Here is a 21704-nt window from a genome sequence, read left to right as displayed (position 1 = left end):
AAAAATAAAACAAAGAGGGAGAGAGAAAACTTTTGGAAGTGATGGATATGTTTATGGCATAGATTGTGGTGATGGTTTTATAGATGTTTACTTATCCCCAAACTCATCAAGTTGTACACATTAAATATGCACAGTTGTTTGTATGTCAGTTATACCTCAATAAAGTGACTTAAAATAAATGAATGAGTGGGCAAGCTAGTACTGGTGAAGGTGCATGGATACCCTTAATTCTTGATAATCTTGCCAAAGAATTCTTCCAGTTCTGTATGTAACCCTTATAACCACCACGTTATGGCCTGGAGGTTTGTTTACCATGTCAGTATCACCACTTTATCCATCATCAAAAGCCCCTGTAGCTGTGATACCATTGGTAAAGTCCATTTCACTCTTTAAGGCCAAAGATGCTCTTACCTGGCTGGGCCCTTCAGCCATAATTAGCCTTGCAACTACTTTCTTAGCTGTTTAGAAGCTATTAAAGAGTTAATGCATTGGAGCTGTCACTGAGTAGCAAGACAGAGATGGGAAGGATCCAGAGGAGTATATATACTCATGGGGGAATCCCCAGCAGTGATCAATGAATAGAAAATAGACAGGAGACAGGCAGACACCTGAAAAGCAGGGACGTAATACCTGCTATATCTATGGTAATGGACTTCTATTTGTGTTGCTTATCCAAATAAGGGATAAGGATGCAAAGATGACATGTGATTTCATGGATAAGAATATCTCTAGAAATCAAGAAGCCTGATTTCTCGTCTCTGCTTTACCATGGATTGCTATAATTAAGTCTTTAAAAGCAAGTGCCTAGGTATTTTAGTGGTAGATTTTCCATTACGTGTGTGCATAATATTCACTTTGCTCTGATTTTACTTACTTGCAAATTTCTTTTTAAAAATGGGAATTGACATTTTCTTATTCATTCAACTTTTAAGCTCGGCACGACAATTTAACACTCAAAGCTCGTTCCAATTTTGTCCTTAAATAACCAGAAATTGCTGCTATAAAAAAAAAATAAGTACATCTAATTTGTGACCAGTCTTCAGTGGAACCTATCAATCTATTTAGGAATCTGTAACTCCTAAAATGCCCAATTGAGTAGTCGTGGAACAGAATTTCATAGTTTTTAAATACTGCAGTTGCTTCTATTAAGAGTAGAATCACATACCTTCTTTATTCCAGAATGGTCATGGATTTTCTGTTTGAAAAGGACATAACACAATTTCTCAAAATGTGCAGTTCTTTCTGCTCCACAGAGGTGATGCGATAACGGCACGTGAGTGGTCAGTAGTGCCTCCAGAGCACATGACACTTTATCTAGTGGTGACTGTTTACACATTCCACAACTGTAGGTCTTTTTACTTAAGCAGTTTCATATCACCAAAATTTTAGAGATAGAAAATACCAAGCTTAGTTCATGATCTCTCCACGCATCAGCTCAGCAATAACATTCTGTGTGCTAACTATGCCAGCTTTCCTCTGCACCCCCATCAGAGCTTAAACAACTTAACTCATATCAATGATGAAAGAATCCAGAATTATAATTCTGGTAGATGGGCCTTCTGCAGAAGGCCTCTTGCCAGAAACCCTACATGAGATCCTAGAGGAAGCGAGGCTCCAGGGAAAGAAGATTCTAATAAAGAGAGTACCCTGAGCTCTTAAGATGCATCCCACATTCCTTAGCTGGGCTCCATGTGACTAAAGCGTGATGGCATCCAATCCATTCTTACCCTAGGAATGCCTGGTGACTAATAATTCTGCATCTCTCCTTGGGATTAGGATCTGCCTCAGCTTAGAAGGGCTCCTTCCTCTCCAGGTCTGGCCTCACTAGAATGTCCTGAGAAAGTGCAGGGTTCCAGGAAGCACAAGGATCCTTCCAACAATCTTACGTTAGAATATGACGAACATCATGAGAGCAGTGACCACATCTGTCTCATTCATTGGTGTTGCTTCAATACCTGCCACAAAGAACAAATTTAAGTATTAGTGAAATGAGTGCTTTTTAGCTTCAGTTGTAGAATAACTCATATTGATGTCACGAGCCACATCTTAGAATCCTCATATTCCTAGCACTGTACTCGGTACTATTTATAATGGTTAGTAAATATTTTAGTTTAATGATTAGGTAAATAAATACTGTTTTGAATACCTAAAAGACATGATAAAATTCTCCTCAACAATTTCCATTTTACATGGTCAACAAAATTTTTTAAATTAGGCTTTATTATATTTACTTACATAATGACTACAATTGTTCAGAATTATTTTATTGCTAAAATATGGTAAAGAAATAATTGCTAATAATATTCCCCAAGCTATAAAGCCAAGAAGTCCATGGTTATCAGTATTAGTAGTTAATTGGCTAATTAGAATGTCAGAGAACCCTGATTTCTATGTAAATGTAACTTTGTGATACTTTTGTGCTCAAATAACTAAAAGTTTGTGCTTATAAGCACATCTATGTCTGAAGTGCTCTTTCTGTCATATCAAAGAGTTGTTACTACCCAACCAATTTAGATAAATTGCTAACACTGTCTCCTATCTAATCCAGAGTAAATAGATTTTTCTCCTTTTTTAAAAAATTTATGCATAATTTGTACCAGTACACAGATCCGTAGTATTCTATCTGATGAGTTTTGACAATTGTGTATACCCATGTAACCTCCATCCAAAACAATATATCTGGCATGAACATTTCTTTCACCTGAGAGTTCCCTCGTATCCCTTTACAGTCATTTGCAACCACTCATCCCGAGACAACCACTGTCTGATTTCTGTTACAGTATATGTTGGTTTCGCCTTTTCATGAACTTCATATAAATACAACCAGGCAGTGTGCACTCTTTTGTATCTAGCTTTTATTTTCGTTCAGCATGATGTCTTTGCAGTTCGCCCATATTCCATGTATCCGTTCCTTCCTTTGGATTGTTGAGTCGTATTCCATCATATGAACATACAGCAAGTTGTTTATTCTCTCGTTGACTGAGTTATTTCAAGATTTGGAGTATTATGAATAAGGCTGCTATGAACATTTCTCTACAAGTGTTTTGATGCTGTTGTTTGTTGTTAGTGTTGTTTATAGATGTATGGTTTTCTTTCTCTTAGGTAAACACAAATTGCTCTATACGATAGATGAATGTTTAACTTCATAAGAAACTACCTGTTTCAAAACAACCTGTTTTGAAAGTAACTGTATCTTTTTCTACTCCCATTAGGAATATATGGGGTTTCCAATTGCTTGCATTCTTGTACATCATTGTATAACATTAGTAATTGTGCATCCTTGCCAACATTTGCTATTGTCAGTCTTTTTTATTTTGTTTACTCCAGTTGATATGAAAATGGTATCTCTTATGGCTTGCGTTTTTCTGCTGATTAATGATGTTGAGCATCTTTCATAACATATCACTGATATATAGGTCTTCTTTTATAAAGTGTTATTTCAAGTTTTTTTTTTACCTGTTTTCAATGGGTTATTTGGGTTTTTTTTAATTCTAGGAATTCCTTATATATTCTGGATAGGATTCTTTGTCAGATATGTGTACTAGAAATATTACTCCCTAGTGTATGGCTTGTCTATTCATTTTCTTAATGATGTCTTTAGATGATCAGGAAAATTTTATTTCAGTGAAGTTTCTTCTTTCAGTTTCTTCTTTTATGGCTAGTGCATTTTGTTTCCTACCTGAGAAATCTTTGCCTCCCTTTAGTCTCCATTTTTGATGGTCCCCAGACCCTCCTCAGCTTAGTGACTCACTAGGACTCACGGCACTCTGCACAGCTGTTCCACTCATGGGTACTGTGTGTTATGACAAAAGGATACAGACTGAAATCAGGAAAGGAAAAAGTTTGTAGTCTAGTAGGAGAAACTAGGTACAAGTTTCCAACTGTCCAGTCCCAGTGGAGTGCTTAAGTCTCCCAGTAGCAATATATGACAACATGTGATAAGTGCTGCCGCTAGGGAAGCTCACCCAGGCTTGCTATCCCTCAAGGTGTTTTGGGGTTTTTTTGTTTTGTTTTTTTTTAATTCGAGCTCTGTCATGTAAGCATGAAGCAACAGTGTGACTAACGGTATGATATAGAAACCTCAATTTTTATTTCTATAGATAAGTCTTAGAGAGTTTATCTAATGATTGTATACACAGCAATCAATACATATTTATTATTCTTATGTTAGTTTGACAAATGTTATGAACGGTGTTCAGACCTAATTAGGTAAGCCCCCTATAGGCTAGCTTATATCCAACCATGCATTAGGCCAGCCTTTTTATCCCTAAAAGCACTACTCCTTTTGCTTCATGACACAGTAACAAAAATGTATCTTCCACGTGCAAAATAATCACAGCCTTATAGATGAAAGGAGTACATTTCACTCAAAAGTCAGACTCCTAAGGAATAAGTAATAGCAAACTAACTTTTATCATCTTGTTTTAATAAAGACCTATCAAATCTAGAGTTCTTTGAGATGTGGAGATAGTTTGTTTTCTAAGACAATAGAAACCTCACAATATGGCAAACAAATTTAGAATTACATATAGATGTCTTTCATTGAAGCAAATTTGCTACTCTCAACTTTAAAGATAAAGAATTAAGAAAGGTAGAAACCAATTCATTTTATAGAATTTGAAGTCTTCAACTCACAGAATTTGTAAACAAAAGTACACCATAAATTAGCTCAGGTGTTAGAATCATCTTGAAAAGTACTATGTTGCAACCCTGACAGCTGTTTTGAATTTCCAAATAAAATATTTATGTCTATAAGCATGAAAGAAATAAATATGAACCGTAATCCATTGAGGGTAGGTCACTAATGTAGATTTCTAGAAAGATAGCACAGATGGAAAGAGAATATTGTTTCTATCTAAAAACCAAAGTCACATATTCATATTTACTTTTTCCAACTACGCTTTGCACTTAAGAAAATAATTTTAAAATAAGTTCTATGTTTTTTATGGTGGAAAAAAAGGTACAGTGAGGTGACAAAATGATAGAAAAGGAGACTATGAAACAAATGAAAGAGCAGGGGGAAGAATAGCATCTTGAACGGACAGTGAACGTGGAGGAAGAAGGAGGGGCAAAAAGAACAGAATAGAAACAGAAGGTAGAGATAAGGAGGCAGGGCAAACAGGCCCCTAAGCTTGGAGATGGGGTTTGGTCAACGTTCCTCAAGGGCCTAGACTAGTGTACAGGCCTCTCATTTGGTCCTGTCCTTTCAACAATATAATGAATGAATATGGTGGTGGAAGCCATTTGACACTGCAGATTATAAATCCCTAGAGCTGGAAAGGGCCTTTCATTTAAGCCTATGTCTCACCCAGGCCAAGACTAGGAAGCCACAGTGTCTGAAGGTGATTTTCCAATCTCTTACACAGTTCCAGAATTGGAACACTTATTATTTTAAATAGAGCCTGTTAAAACATTAGAAAGGATTTCCTGTGTTACAGCTTTTGAACTGTTTTCTGTAACTTTAGTAACACATTTCGTTTTCTAAAGCCATGCCAAAAGGACTCCTTTCCCCCATGACAGCTCCCATGATATTATAAGACTCGCCCCCCAGCTTTTTAAGCCATTCCTCTCGCAGCATAATTTTCATACCTCCCCACTGTTCTACTCCATTTTATAAAGACACAACTCAGTTCTGCCAGACATTAATGCCTCAGCGAAAGCTGTCTGCCATAGTTGTGCAGTTAGCTTCTGCCATGTAGGCACTCACCTAGTATTTTTAGTCACATATTTATATTACTATTAAAGATAATATATATTTACTACATAGAGATACCATATTTACTTTTGAAGGATAATTTCACAGGGAACAGAATTCTAGGTTGGTGGGGCTTTTTCTCTCAGTATTTTAAATATTCACTCCATTCTCTTCTTGCATGCATGGTTTCCAACAAGTTGGTTATCTTTGCTCTTGCATAGGTAAAGTGTTTTGTTCTTCTGGTTTCTTTCAGGATTTATTTATCTGTGATTTTATATAGTTTAAAAATTACATGCCTAGGTGTAGTTCTTTTGGCATTCATCCTCCCAGGTGTTCTTGAAGCTTCCTTCAAGAACTGTGGTTTGGTGTCTGACGTGAATTTGGGGAAATTCTCAGTTGCTATTGTTTCAGATATTGCTTCTGTTCCTTTCTTTCTCTCTTCTCCTCTGGTATTCTCATTATGCATATGTTATACCTTTTATAGTTGTCCCACAGTTGGATATTCTCTTCTGTGATTTTCTTTATGTCATTTTTGTGTTTGCTTTTCAGTTTGGGGAATTTCCTTTAAAACCTCCTCAACCTCAAGAGTGTGTATAGTCTCTTTCCTTGCCTGTGTGTAGTCTACTAATAAGCCTATGAAAGACACTGTTCATTTGTTATAGGTTTTTTTTTTTTTATCTTCATTCTTTTTTTCTTTCTTTCTTAGAATTTTCTTTTCTCTGCTGACATTTCCCACCTGTTCTTGCATGCTGTCCACCTTATCCATTAGAGCCCTTAGCATTTTAATCATAGTTCTTTTAAATTCCCAGTCTGGTAATTCCAACAGATAGAGCTGGCTATATCTGAATCTGATTCTGATGCTTGCTCTGTCTTTTCAAACTGTGTCTTTCTACTTTTTTTCAGTAAGTCTTATATAAATTTTTTGTGATAGTTGGATATATGTAGTGGGTAAAAGGAACTGCTGTAAATGGACTTATAGTAATGTGGTGATAAGGTGTGGGAGGAGAAGAACCATTCTATAGTCCTGTGATTAGGGGTCAGTCTTTTTGTGAGCCTGTGCCTTCAGACTGTGAAAACACATGCCTCTCATCCGCCTCCCCAACGTGGGTGGGACAGGGTGACGAGAGGGGTGTGGGGTTGGGTATTTCCCTTCCTCCAGGTCAGTTAAGCTCTGATAAAACCTCAGCAGGTTAGACTTGGGTTGAATGATTTCTCCTGAGGGCAGACTTTGTTGAGAAAAACAGAATGTTCAGATGTATTTCAAAATGGTTCCCTTCCATTCCACCTGTTGGATGCACAATTTTTCTCCCATCGGTAGAACTCCAGTAGATAAAACTCAGGAGTGTGGGCTACGCCCTCATGATTGGGTCCCCCTCGGAGTTTTTATCTGTCAGATTGGTCCCCATTGAGCCCCTAGTAAGATTTGTCAATTGTACTTCATATCTCCCTACTCCAGCGCTGCTTCCTATGGGTCTCTGCTCCAGGAAGTTGTGATTCTCTGTAGTCACCTGTCAGTCTGTCTGATTTGGGGACAGCAGTTTACGCTATGGATCTAAGAAAAATTTGTTGATTTTTTTTTTTTCAATTTATTCAACTCTTTCTGGTTGTTAGGACAAAATGGAAACTTCCAAGCTTCTTACATGCCAGACTGGAAACCAAAAGTTCACTCATTTAGTATTAACACAGGCTAAGAATCTTACTTTTCTTCAGCAGTGTCCCTGTGGGCTCAGATTAGCCTAGCAGACCAAACTAAAACACTAATGTTTGGGTGTTGTTGTTGTTGTTGTTGTTGTTGTTGTTGTTGTTTTAATGTGAACTCATGTTAACCCATGCCTCTCTATTCTGTGTGTAATGTGCAGTTATAAAAAGGTTTAACCTAAGTGCTTAAGATTCTATTTATCTTTGTTAAATTTTATCTGTTTAATTCATTTCTCATGCTAGCCTGTTGAGAGTATTTTATATTTTGATTCCTTTGTCTAATAGGTTAGGTGTCTCTGCAGGCCTTTAGTCTCAAATTCAGTAAGCACTTGTTCTCTTTCCAGTCACAAAATTATAGAATTTTCTATCTAAAAGGAACCCAAAATATCAATAATCCAGCCCCCTTGTCTTAAAGATAAGGAAACTTCAGTGCAGAGAGCAGGCTACGTAACTCTCCCCAGTTACGCAGCTCATTGATGGAAGGAAGATTATGAGCTTATAAAAAGGACTGGTGAGCAGGTCTGTGAACCAAGTCTGAGACACATGTCATCACCAGAAGTCTTTGGTGGGTGCTAGAACATTCAACAATAAACTTGAGGTACAGTTCTCCACCTATAACTGAGGATGCATTATCTTTCATTCTATCCACGGCACTGACATACCTTGGTAAATCTTACAGACTTTAACACCTCAGATAAGAAATAAAGTTGCCTTAGAATGACTTGTTTTTAGTGACCCATACTGGCTACTTGTGAGAGACTACAACCATTTTCAAGTAATTAGGAAAAAAAAATTTTTTTTTTTTCTTTTTGGGACAGAGAGAGACAGAGCATGAACGGGGGAGGGGCAGAGAGAGAGAGGGAGACACAGAGTCGGAAACAGGCTCCAGGCTCCGAGCCGTCAGCCCGGAGCCCGACGCGGGGCTCGAACTCACGGACCGCGAGATCGCGACCTGGCTGAAGCCGGACGCTTAACCGACTGCGCCACCCAGGCGCCCCAGGAAAAAAAAATTTTAATAAGCCAGTCCATTTTCTGGTTCGTGGTCTCTACAATCCTTCTGAAAAATTAGAACAGTTTCCCCACTTTCAGTCTTCTGATACTTCTATTTCTATTCAGTACAACAAATTGGGTATTATGTTTAACCACAAACAAACCCAGCCATCTGAAACTTTAAAATGTACCTAAATAACAATTGAGCCAATGGACTATTTAGAAAACGTGTGGGAAAAACTGTGATGCTGTTGCTATAATCAGATGCAAATGTATATCTTTAAATGCTTTTATTGGGAAAGAGAGGGAACTGAACGAGTGAATGAATGGATGAATGGATGAACGAACCAAGCATTCAACCTTTGGGAACACAGAAAGGAAATAATAAGAAAAATATAAACTAGCATATTGAGAAAAATAATTACAAATAAATGGAAAACTCTTCCTTTGACAAAAATATAAACAAGCATGTAACAAAATTTTATTGAAAAAGGAGTTAAGTAAATATTAGATACTTAATATCAGACCTGAAAAACAAATCCATAGGTAGAAAGGAAGAAAGCCTGAGGTGGTGTCAAAGCTTGGATAACAGGAGAGGAAAATCTCCGTGGCTGTGGAGAGTTTTTACAAACGTGATCATGTGATAATGTTCTGGGTTTTTGGTTTGTTTGGTGGGTTGGTTTTTTTAAGCTTTAGAAAAGTTTTAGAAGTTGAATGAAAACAGCTCATGCCTCTGGCAGTTAAGAAGACATTGGAAACACTAGAAGCTCTTTCAGGAGAGTGTGGGTTAGAAAGTCAGGCGGTAAGAGATCAGGTGGGTGGCAAGAGGCAGCAAGAGTCACCCAGTTTTAGAAAGTGAACCAAAGGGGCCCAACAGTGAAGCCAGGTTGGGTTCTGATGCAGTTGTTTTGATGACTCTTGAATCTTCAGGTAAGTGTCCCATCGCTACTGATTTAACCTGCTAAATGAGGCTGTGCAGAAAGTAGGGTCTTGGCAACAATTTGAAGACAATCCCTCCTATATGGTACTATTTTTATTACTTAATAAGAGTATGTAGTAAATAGTAATAATGAAAGACTTTGATTACACAAAATTAGTTACTCATTAGACTTATATAATGCCTTGTTAACTCCAGAGTCCTCTTACTATTTATTTCAACAGTGTTTACACGTTACACTCCATTGTTAATCCAACCCAGTACTCAATGTCCATCAGATCTCTGACAAACGCATTAATTTTCATTGACTCAGCACACATGACTTAATAACGTACATCACAGCCAGTAAAGAATGCTGCTACAGATATTTAAGATCTGTGTTTAGCTACCTTTGGCCAAAAAATTATCATCCTGAAAAACAAACACACTATGGACAGCATGTTTGTCCTAGAAGTACATGTTTTACAGTTGTTTATATCTGTAATAATTGAAGAGTCACCTTCAATAGTTGTTTTGAGAAGAAAATATTCTTCTGGAAGCAGTGGGTAGTGAATGAGGGGGGAAGTTGGTTAAAAACAAAAAATACTCAAAAAAGGAAAACAGCGTTCATCCCCTTTTAAGAGGTATTCAGATGAAAAATTGCTCGGCATGAGCTTGATCTATGTTTTTTGTGCTTATTAGTACTAATGAAGATGCATTAACCATATTCTCTTGATAATGCTCTAGCAGTTTCTTAGTACTTTTATCAACATATAAATTTTACAGCTGGCAGTATGGGAATTTGACTAGTACATTTTTGTTCATAAAAAAGGGTAACAACATTTTAACTTCTTCATATCTGTGAATTATGAATCTTGCCTTCAAACAAGCAAAACTAAAATGCAACAAGACATGGGATTGCATGCAGGCTGCTGAGTGAAATACAGTGCCAGAGGTGAATGCCTTCCTAATCCACAACTTACGAGTTCTTTTCATTTCCTTCATTTATTTTTCAATAAACATGTATTGAGTGCCTTCTCTGTTGCTAAGCTGTAGTGTCTGTAAATTGAGAATGCCGTACTTCATTAGGAAGCAGCGGGAAACTGGAAGTAAGTGGTGTATAATCACGATATATCCTTATCTCCATGAGGAAACGTTATTTTCAACAATTTTTGGAAGGGCATGAAATAGCTCAGTTCTTAAAGATAAAACTTGATACAAAAAGAATCATTTGAAAATTTTTTTCACATTTCGTTGAGTTGTAAATGAGCAACTCTTTCTCTTATAAAGCCGAATTCCAGGTTTTAAATATGATTTGTCCTAGCTCCAAAGTAATGTAAGTCTCCGATATGTAGCCCATAATATTAGCGAGTACCATTAAAGAAAAACTTGATGAAAGGAAGAAGCATAGTGTTGTCTTTTATTATAGGACTATGGATCAGTTCTATCTTAGAGCTGTATCTAGCAACGCCAAGGATACAGCTGTTCTATAAAATGTAGGAGAATTACTATGTAAGAGCTGTCAGGTAGATCTGAGAGAAGGAAATGATAGTAAAATTCAAGTTAAATCAAGTAAATGTATCCCTCAAACTTGATTTTCGATCTCCTACTTTTATGGAAAAAAGAAGCAAAATGTGAGAAAATAAGCTTCTACTAATGATTTGGGCAATAAAAATACAAACTTTGGTATTGTTGTGGAGTGGGACTACCTCCTGCAACTAAAATAATTTATAATCGTAACTGGTCTTCAAGATAATACCCCTGAGATACTTCAAGATTACGAATCATCTGGGAGGTAGTCATTCAGTTGACAAATGTTTACTTGGTGTCTTCTGTTTGCCAGATGGCTGTCACACAGGTGCTGGCAAACCATGGCAGCCGAGCGAGGAAGTGTATGAGAGGAGCGGCGGGTAAGGGGGTCAACCATTGACAAGGGTAGAATAAAATAAGAGTGAGCCTTCAGCTCTGCACTGTGGAGGTCATCCATGACTAGGAGGAGTAGTTTTTGCACATTGGCAAGGAGGCCACAACCAGACCTGAGTGGGCCTAGGACCGAAGAAGCAGAAGTAGCACAGAAGACAGCTTTTTGAAAAAATATGTCATGAGGAAGGAGGAGAAGTGGGATGGTAACTAGGAAGAGATGAGGGTTCACAGGATAAGTTAGCAAGGGCGCTTGTGTGAGCATGCACACGCGCGCACGCGCGCGCACACACACACACACACACACACACACACCATGGTTGTATGCTAATGGGAATGCCACTACAGAGAAGGAGAAAATGATTCAGGAGAGGAAGGTGCAAGGGCAACGATCTCAGAAGGTCAGAGGATGGAATCCAGAGCACAGTGAGAGAGGCTGGCCATCGCTAGGAGCCGGGACTCTTCACTGTAGAGGTGGAAAGACTTCGGCTACCTGGACGTGCAGCTCCCTTTTAACAAATATTTATAAAGCACCTGTTATACGCTAGGCAACAGCAGCATAGCAGACAGACCAGAACCCCTTATCTTCGGGATTGGAGGAGATGGACAAATAATAACCCATCAAATAGAATATGTAGTGCCATCAGGAAAAGTGAAGCAGGGCAGTGGGGAAGGAGGATGTGGAGAGCCGGGATGGTCGGGGTGGTGAGGGCAACTTGCAATTCTCAGGAACTGGGCGATTCTGTACAGCTTTTATTGAATTTACTTTGTGACTCTCAGACACGTTTATTTTTCAAAATCAGATTAAATGTGGCCTAATACCCACATGCCAGGGCTTGTGGGAAATCTGCTGTCGGCTTCATTTCAAGCCTTCTATCCAAGGCTTGCTGAGCCCTGGACGTCTCCTTTAGAGTCCTTATCACAGGCTTTAACCATGCTTTTTTTATGCGATTATTTAATATATTTCTTCCCTACTACACTGAAAACTCCAGGAAGGGAACTGCGTCTGCTGTGGACAACTGCATCCCCAGAACCGAGCACAGTGTTAGCACAAAATAGGCCCCATTTGTTGAATGAATGAATGAATGAATGAATGAACGAACGAACAGTAAAAAGACTATTTTCCATAAGCCACCTCAAAGAACCTTATCGTTGTATTATTTTGTGATCACTTGTACGTTTTCACTTTCGCTTTGTGTAGCTGTTCCAGTAAATGGCCTTTTTCAAGCAGGTAAGATGTGTTTTTATACCAATTGGAATATGTGACATAGAGTTGTCCTCTAATTTAAGTAATGTTTCTCCACCTAATTTTTTTTCTACAGGGCCAACGTCAAAGGTGCTCCCCTGAATATAAATAAGGTCTCTAATAGCCTGATAAATTTTGGAAGAAAGTTGATTTCTCCAGCAATGGCCCCAGGCAGTGCGGGTGGCCCTGTACCAGCGGGCAGTAGTGGAGGCTCCTCCACTGCTGTGCCTCCCACCAGGACCCTGGCAGAGGTCCCCAGGCATCCCCTGCAGCAGCAGCAGCAGCAGCAGCAGCAGCAGCAGCAGCAGCAGAGACTGATGAAATCGGAAAGCATGCCAGTGCAATTGAACAAAGGTAAGGAAACAATCGTAATAAATCGAACGAAACGCTCACAGTGTAGCCTGGGATTTCCTCACCTGCCTGTGAGGAACCAACTTCCTAGAGATAGAAATTAATGCAAAACCTAATTTTTAAAAATCTGTTAGATTCGTTTTTTTTTTCAGTTGGAATATCAGATCCTGTATCGTTTTTAATAAGACCATTTTATGAAGTAATTTGTTAAGGTACTTCTTTAGCATCTATATCCTAGGATACTTGCATTCGAGTCCTCTGGATGCCCGTAGAGTATGGCACAGACTATCACAACACAGAACTTGAAAGCAGTTGATGCGATCTCTGCTAACGTGTAATGGTGTATAGTCTGAAATGGGACGTTCCAAGAGCATGGGCTTCACTGGTCGTAGCATCCATCTGCGCAGCCGGTTTGAAGAAAGCGTGCTGCCCCTAGGCTTGCGGTCGCTCATCCAGCTGCTTTACCCATGAGCAATATGAACTGTACCCTTACAGGGAAGGCTAAACAGAATCTCTAGCAGCCAAAGTCAGTCTGTGAGTCCAGGCCCTACAATTTAGAGCCTTAGAATGCTAGACCAGAGGAGACCTGGGAGACCACCAGATCCAAAGCTCTCATTTGGTGAGCAGGGCCGCTGCTGGTGCTGCTACGAGTGAGGGGCGCTCTTGCCACCCAGCCTCAAGTAAGTGTGTGGTCTGTTTCCGGGCTTTTCTGGTGCTTCGTCTCCCGCATGTATTTAACTCGTAGGAGAGCCCTTCAGGTTCCTACTCAGAACCTTTATGCTCTTATTTTCCACTATTTTCAGAGACCTATATATTAAGTGCCCCTGTTCACAGCAGATTAGAAACAGCTGCATTTATTTTTAGTGGTGGGACTCTGCTGTCTATACTATAGAAGCAAGAAATAGGAACATGATGGCAGAAAATCTACAGAATTCAATCCTAAGACCTCACAAAGCACAGAGCCTGTGGCCATTCAGTTGTCAGGGCACAAATATCCTGACCCATGCCTCATTCACATCTTAAAGGGACCCTTGTTCTAGCCGTGTTCGATGACCGGTGTTGACAGCAACCACAGTAATATTGAATCAGTTAGAAGACCTTAAACCATGTTCCCATACACTCTATTTAAGAAGATTGCATCTAAAATTGTTAAAAATTTTAAATTCTTGGCATTTAAGCTGGCAGACTTAAGTGGACTTTATTCCCCAATGGCACAAAAATAATGAGTATTGAATTCACTAACGAGTGTGTGCATGTTTATTCTTCCGTCAGTTACAGGGTATTATCTACCATTGCCTATATGAAGTATTAGACTTTGTATAGTTAGTATATAAGTTTCTGTTAGAATATTGAGTTTGCCTTACACAGGAATGTCTTGTGTAAAACTACATTCTTTTCTTTTCAATGTAGAGTTGTCACACATGATTGAAAGAAAAGAAGACTTCAAATCATTAACACATTGTAAATGTATTTTAATGCCAGGAGACATGCCCACTTTCAGAATGGAAATGAATGTTATTTTCAATATTTCTTAATTGTACTGTTTTATTGTTCTAACCAAATATGATTTCAGTATTGCTTTGATAACAAGCCATAGTCAGTAGTAATTCTAACTGATGGCAGGCAAATGAGTCAGAGAATCTCTTAATGCTGTAGCTTAAATCTTCAGAGGAACCAAGCCAAATGACTATAGAAATATAAAGTTGTATCTCTAAGGAAATGTCAAGTATTAATATCACAGTAAGTGAGAAGGAGGCGCACGAGGATGGAACGACTGATGAAAACGAAGTCCCCAGTTAGAAGGAGACAACAGAGCACTTAAGCAAAGTACTTGGAACATGAGTATCACTAGGGCATTTTGTAACTGATCCCCGTGCTGAAAGAACGTCTCCTTGTGTGGCAGCTCTTCTTTTTCTTTCTGGTTCATTCTCCTCGTGTCAATCACGAAAAGCTTGTCTACCTTCCTCTTAAAGATAAACATTCCTGCAAATGTCCCTCCCTGCATAAGGATTTGAATGAAACGGAGTAAAAGGCGAAGAGAACAGTTGATCCAAGTAGAAACCAGCTAGGTTGCTGCTCCCTCTCACTGACTTGCCCATGAAATGAACCGTAAGCACAGTCCTGAAGCCTTCTGACCATGTCTCCTCGCCCTGAAATAAGAGGTGTGGACTGCTCCCTGGGGAGCCTCCCAGCTCCAAACATCTGTAAAGATACACTTGGTAACGCTACAAGGAAAAAATACGTCTCCAGCATTCATTCGTTCTTTATGCTGGTGTTTCCCACAAGTATCCCACTGTGCTGTGACAGTGACAGATCTGCAGCTGTGTCACCTGGTCCCAGAGATTGGTGAGCACAGTACGTAGCCTGTCAGGAGGCTTGCGTTGGAATACGGCTTCTTACTATCTCAGAACAGAGTCACCTACTTAGGGCCTTTGAGGAGAGAGAATGTAATAGCCTTTGTAGTGTTCTCTGCCGGAAAATTGGAAAGTTGCTTTGAATAATGGCTGTTAATAAAGATGAAAATGCTTGTGGTTTTCGTAGGTTAGTTAACTCTCGAATGTTTATGCTTCCGTAGGATGAGAGTTGTATGGAAAACCCAAAATTCATGTATGTGTTGCTGGGAACGCAAAGTGCGGTTTGTGTATGTGTTGGGAGTTGGGTCGTGAAAGAAAGAAGAGGGGGCGCAGATATTCCTCCACTACTTTCTGGTGATATTTAATACTAAAATGAGTTTTCAGTCTCTAAATTATACACTAATAGGTAATCCAGAAGCAGCAGAGAAAAGTGGGTAACAGGCACAGAATTGAAAATCTCCTTCAAATAAACAGAAGATAGGCATGCCATTTATCAGTGAACAGAGAGGTAACTGTATCATGAAAATTCAGGACCTGATAAGTTCCGTTGAAAGCTGGTTTGGAGTGTGTACCCATTTATAGATTTTATTTCAGTTACAGGAGATATAGATACACATATATAAATGCATGTACTGTTAATGGATGGGATGATAGGATTACAACCCAGTAATTTGCAGATAAGCTGGCTGTGCTGTCAATTATAATTGTAGCAAGTGGTCAAAACACTTGAGGGTATGTTATATAATTCCAAAATTGATTTGCTATTATATGAAAGGTACAGGGCAAGCAAGTCTATTAATCCTGCATTATCAAACCTGGAAACTACAGTGTCTTTGTAGAAGACTTGGATTTTAGTTTATGAATTTCACAGTAACTTAGACCTTCAGATGCTGATACAGCCAGAGGATTAATTCTGTTGACAGTGACTGTGCCTAATGTTGAACTTGGCCAGGAAGGAAGAAATCAGAGAACCGAAAAGTCTTCCTTCTAAATGGGAGTGTACCTCAAGTTCTTCACAGAATTTCCTGTTCTCCTTTTCCTTTCTCTCCTGTACTTTTAGAATGCACGCCCTCTTTCCCCATTTCCTTTGTCTATGTTTTGAAGTTGAACGCTTCTTTATTTTAAGCATTTACCATAGGTCCAATTTGTGAATGAAATCTCGCCTATCATAAGTATATCAAGTTTAAAGGGTGTGCAGTTCACAGATTTATTTTTACATGTTGACATTTATAAGTACATGTGGTAGCTTATGAAATCTTTTCAATACTTAACTATGAAATTAGAACTTGTTTAGGTATTTATCTTATCACTGTAGAAACTGGTGTCAAGTTTAGTTAAAAATAATTTCTCTCTGTTGTAGGAGGAAATGCGTTTCAAAAAAATGCCTGCTTTGTAATAAATGCATATTTACTTTTGGATAAAGAATTTTTTTTAAGAAAGAAAATATGAAACCACATTACTATTTGTAGCATAATTAAACCTGCTCAGAAAAATCATTTGATTTCTCAAGTTTCTTATGTTTTAGACTAATAGAAACTTGTTTTTTTCTTGAAGAAAAATATTCACAGAAACCTTTTAGGAAATACTTTTAAAAAATTAATTCCTTTAAAAACTATTTTATATTAATTTTTCTAAGATTGTATTTTGTTTTACTGTACCTTTAGTAATTAGGTTGATAAAAGTATTACATTAAGTATGAAAAAAAGTAAACTTGATTTTTTTTCCTTTTTATGAAATCTAATTATTTTTTCTTATGAAATCCAGGCGATGTAGTTACAGGAAGCGATGCTCAGGTTTCTGTTCCTGTCCAGACTCTAACTGACCTCCAAGGTACAGTTACCATGGCAACATAGTATATCTTTTTGCCTGCAGTATTATCATTGCCTTCTCCAAAATTCCATTTTTCTTTTTGCCCACCCTCCATTCATACTGTTGATCAGTTCACTACCATTGTTCAGCCGCTGAGTGGCACTGTTGTTTAGAACAAGAGTCCCCTCTCATGTCATACCTTGGTGATGCCAAATCTGGCTGTGATGTGGTTTTTATGAAGTTTACACCAGCCTCTTTTCTTGCCAAATATGGTCACTCTATATTTTGTGGTTATTTTAACACTACACTTTATTTGGAAGCTCACACTGAGGGTTTTTTTGTTTGTTTGTTTTGTTTTTTTTATTTCATAGGTGCTCTATGGCAGTATTTGACAAATCAGTTCTCAGATTACATGACTTAAATGCTGTTTTTATGCATATTATCATATGTACTAGCCAGAAATATTTACTATATTTTGCCTAAAAGAATTACAACTTAATTTTGAAATAAGTTTTTAAGTACAGGCTTTGTATTATGAATCATATTAACAGTGCAAGAAATCTCCGTGTATAATTGGCAATGATTTAAAATAAAAAGATCACATTTAAATACCATAACCGCTTGTTCAAAATCTGTATTTCAGGAATACAGAAATAATAGCAATTCACATTTATCACCTCCTATGGAATTTTAAATTAAATGTATAAATATTAAAGTTGCTGCATTAATCTTTTATTATATAATCTTTTACATAAAATGTGCTGTAGAGAGGATTTCTGTATTAAGTGGAAGCCTAAGCTAATCTTAAGAATCTTCCATTCAAATTCAGATTGAAAAGATAGCAGTATTAATTAAAATTCATAATCACATCTTCCTAAATTTAAAATATCCACATAATATAGTCATGCTCCTAGTATCAAAATGCTGTTCTAATAATGATATGTCTTCATACTATCTGTGCTTTTTTATCAATTTACAAAAAACAATATATTGTGATTAGGAGAATGAGTGGTGTATTGGCTTCTTTGAAAAATGTTGTGGCGAAAGAAGGATGAGATCTTACTTCTATATAGTTCTGTTTCACAAGTACAGTTTCTGGCTGTATTCAGGTAATTAAACCCTGACCTTTAAGGGCTTTTTCAACTTGGTGATTCCATGAAGAGCTGCTGTTTATCTTTCTTAGTGTCTAAGTGATCCATATTAGAAAGGGGTGCAGTAGCAAGGACAAAAAGGGGTGCAGATAATCTCCAGATTATTTCTCTTAAGCTTTGTCATTTACTGTACTTAAATGAATATTACTGTGATCATCTGATATGGTGAGAATTCACAGGACTTCAATTGATTTCCTAAAATTAAAATCTGACCTCCCCCAGGCAACGTTTTAAAAAAAAAAATTTTAATGTCTATTTATTTTTGAGAGAGAGAGAGAGAGAGAGACAGAGTGTGAGCAGGGGAGAGGGAGAGAGAGAGAGAGAGAGAGACGGAGATGGAGGCACAGAATCCGAAGCAGGCTCCAGGCTCTGAGCTGTCAGCACAGAACACGACTTGAGGCTCAAACTCACAAGCTGTGAGACCATAACCTGATCCAAAGTTGGGCGCTTTAACCGACTGAGCCACCCAGGCACCCCTGGCAACTTTTTAACAAGTGTTTTGGTATCCCAAATTTAATTTGGTCACTTTTTAAGTTAGTTTACTGCAGAGTAGATCCTTGGCTGTGGAATCTCAATTTATACCTATGGAAAGAGAAAGATGAAGGCTGTCTGACTTACTCTGATTTCTGCTTCTATGCTATTGCTCAATCTATTTTTTCCTACAGGCCAGAGCCACAAGAACAGTTTGCATTTTTAATAGAATCTTGCAGAGGGAGGTTATATCATTTTGTTCAGATCACTTGTGTTATATAGGTAGAATCATCTTATTCATTTATTCACCAACTATTCACTGAGTGCTTACTATGTGCCCAAACTCTGTTCTCATTGTTCTCTTGGCTTTCCTGCTTTTTTTTTTTTTTATTTACATGGTTGCTTGGGCATCAGCCTGTGCATTAGATAACCCAGGCAAGCCTACACAGTCAGGAACCAGCTCTTTTCTGGATACCCAGTTCAGAATTCCTCCTGCCTACCATACTATGACAGAGATTGTATCAGTCTGAAAGGGAAGGCTCCAGCTACTTTATGAGACACGGAGCCCAAATAATAAAAAGCTTTCAGTATGTCATGATGATAGTGACAATGATGATAAGAAAATAAGACTAACCTGCCCTGATTTGGAGAAGTCACTTTGTGTTTTCCTCAACATACTTCCTGCACAGTGTCAAAAAGCAAGGGGAAGTAAAAGTCAACCAAAATAGTTACCAGGGGCAACAAAAAAACTTTCTAATAATCTATGCTTAATAGGATCAGTAATATTAGAAGTTGAAGAACTTCATCAGAGGGGCCACACCCATTATACTCTCCTATATAATGTTTTCAGAGTAGATATACTTGTAAGGGAAATGAAACTATCATTTTGACGTTCCCAAGTATGTTTTTTCAAATGGAGTAAGTTTTAAGAAATGAAGTAAATAACAGCACTTTCAGTGATTCTTTGATTATGTTTTTTCATGAGATCTTATATTTGTATCTTTGCCTTTAAACACGCAATTATATGTGTTCTATTTAATTTTTTTTTTTTTTTTGGAGAAAAACTGACTATAAAATGAAATCCCACAATTTAAGTCAATAAATAGTTTTTGGAAAATTGTTGGGAAGTTCCATTTTATATCTCTCAGTATGGGTTGTACTCATAAAAAAATGTGCCATGGGAGAATTTGTTTTTGAAGACTTAAAGAATTTCTTGGAAATTAGATTTGGAAATTGCCCGGCTGCCCCAGAAACTTTTCAAGAGATATTTAGGAACCGCAGAGCTTTAAAATAGGAGTACACACACAAACACACACATGCTTACAGAGCTTACTTCCAAAGAAAATTTAGAATTTCCAACCAAAGTATACAAGTATTGTCACTTAATGGATCATTAGGGAAAAAATTTAGATTTCTTAAGTTATTGCCATAACCATTTAAAAAAAATTTTAATGTTTATTTTTAAGGGTGAGAGAGAGACAGAGTGCGAGCAGAGAAGGGGCAGAGAGAGAAGGAGACACAGAACCCAAAGCAGGGTTCCAGGCTCTAAGCTATCAGCACAGAGCCCAGTGCAGGGCTCACACCTACCAACCATGAGATCATGACCTGAGCCCAAGTCGGACGCTTAACCAACTGAGCCACCCAGCACCATTTTTAATGTTTATACTTGTGTGTACATATTTATGTTGCAGATACAAATATATATACATACGTACATCCACACATAGATATCACTGTATAACATCGATCAGGTTGTTTTTAAAAAGGAGGGGGGGAGGTCAAAAATCTCCCTGCTCAGATAACCACTGTTGACATTCTTAAGGTAAATCTAAAACACATACAACATTTGATCATCCCAATTAATTAAAATCATTAAATGGGGGAAAAAAAAAAAACACCTCTCTCTTTACTCCTCCCACTGGTTTCTGCCAACCCATTTCCCTAAGGGTAATCACTTAATTTTTTTATAATTCCTTCTAGGAAAAAAATAGATTTTAAACTGAGGAGTAACGTGCAAGTCACATTAGCGCAGTACCAGCTCACATGTCGGGAGAGGACTCCCCTCTGGACCTTCAAGAACAAAGAACTAAAACAAATGCCCTAGTGCAACAAATTGGTAGAACAAAGAAAAGAGAGGCCGAATTAATTAGAATAGGACACAGTAACGATGGGACAAAGAACGCCTACTCACAGGAGCGAGAGGAGAGACTGAGAAGCCAAAAGCTATCCTCGTGAATGACCCTATGTTGGCCACTGTGCTTGTTGTTGAGAAATGATAGTCGTGAAGCAGGACAAGCAGTTCCATTATGTTCTGGATAATCACTCTAAGAAGGCAGAGAAACACAATACGTAAAACAAATCTGGGGAAGCATCAATTAGCTAGAAAATGCATTTTTGTGGAAAACTTATTCCCAAAAGACATTGAATAAATGACTTTTTGGACTGAGAACAAGGACAGAATTTGCCATTTACTTTCAAAAAACCTCATTCCATTTGTCTTTAATCTTAGGTCACATGTGCGACAGCGCCCCCCGCACAGCCTTATTGGCAGGGGATGGGCCGGCAGACTGGTACAACTCTCCCAGCATGGGCTCTCGAGTTGGGTCCAGGTTTGAATTCTGCCTCCACCACTGCCTTGCTGGATGATCTAGGGAGGTCACTTAACCTGTTATCTGAGAAGAAAGGAAAAGAACAGCTGCTTCTGGGCTGGTTGTGGGAAGTTACCACCGTACCTGTGCTCCGTAAGGACTCACGGGTGCTGCCTGCTCAGGTGGCAGTGATGAGGGGAGCACTGTTATGTGTTTTGTTTTGTTTTGTTTTGTTTTGTTTTCCAAATACCTCTGGTTTTCAGAATCAAGTTCTGAAAGAGCCAACTCAACTCCTCTATCTTTTCTTTTTTTAATAATTATTTCTGGGGTGTCTGGGTGGCTCATTTGGTTAAACATCTGACTTCGGCTCAGGTCCTAATCACAGTTTGTGAGTTTGAGGTCCGCCATCAGGCTCTGTGCTGACAGCTCAGAGCCTAGAACCTGCTTTGGATTCTGTGTCTCCCTCTCTCTCTGCCCCGCACCCCCCTCAAAACTAAATAGACATTTAAAAAAAA

At 38.2% G+C, this 21704-nt stretch overlaps 1 protein-coding gene across 5 annotated transcripts in view; it reads left to right on the top strand.

Annotated features, from left to right (window-relative positions):
- The window catches only part of TBC1D5 (TBC1 domain family member 5), a 533625-nt gene that overhangs the window by 450893 nt on the left and 61028 nt on the right, over positions 1-21704 (top strand). For all 5 annotated transcript variants that reach the window (XM_049629846.1, XM_049629847.1, XM_049629845.1 and 2 more), the window contains one exon: positions 12542-12819. In XM_049629846.1, coding sequence (XP_049485803.1) covers positions 12542-12819 — 278 coding nt within the window. The remainder of the gene's footprint in view (positions 1-12541; positions 12820-21704) is intronic.

This window comes from Panthera uncia, chromosome C2 (assembly GCF_023721935.1).
Source record: "Panthera uncia isolate 11264 chromosome C2, Puncia_PCG_1.0, whole genome shotgun sequence".
NCBI classification, from domain to species: Eukaryota; Metazoa; Chordata; class Mammalia; order Carnivora; family Felidae; genus Panthera; species Panthera uncia.
Note: the sequence above shows the minus strand (reverse complement) of the source record. Positions and strands in the feature narration are given on the sequence as shown.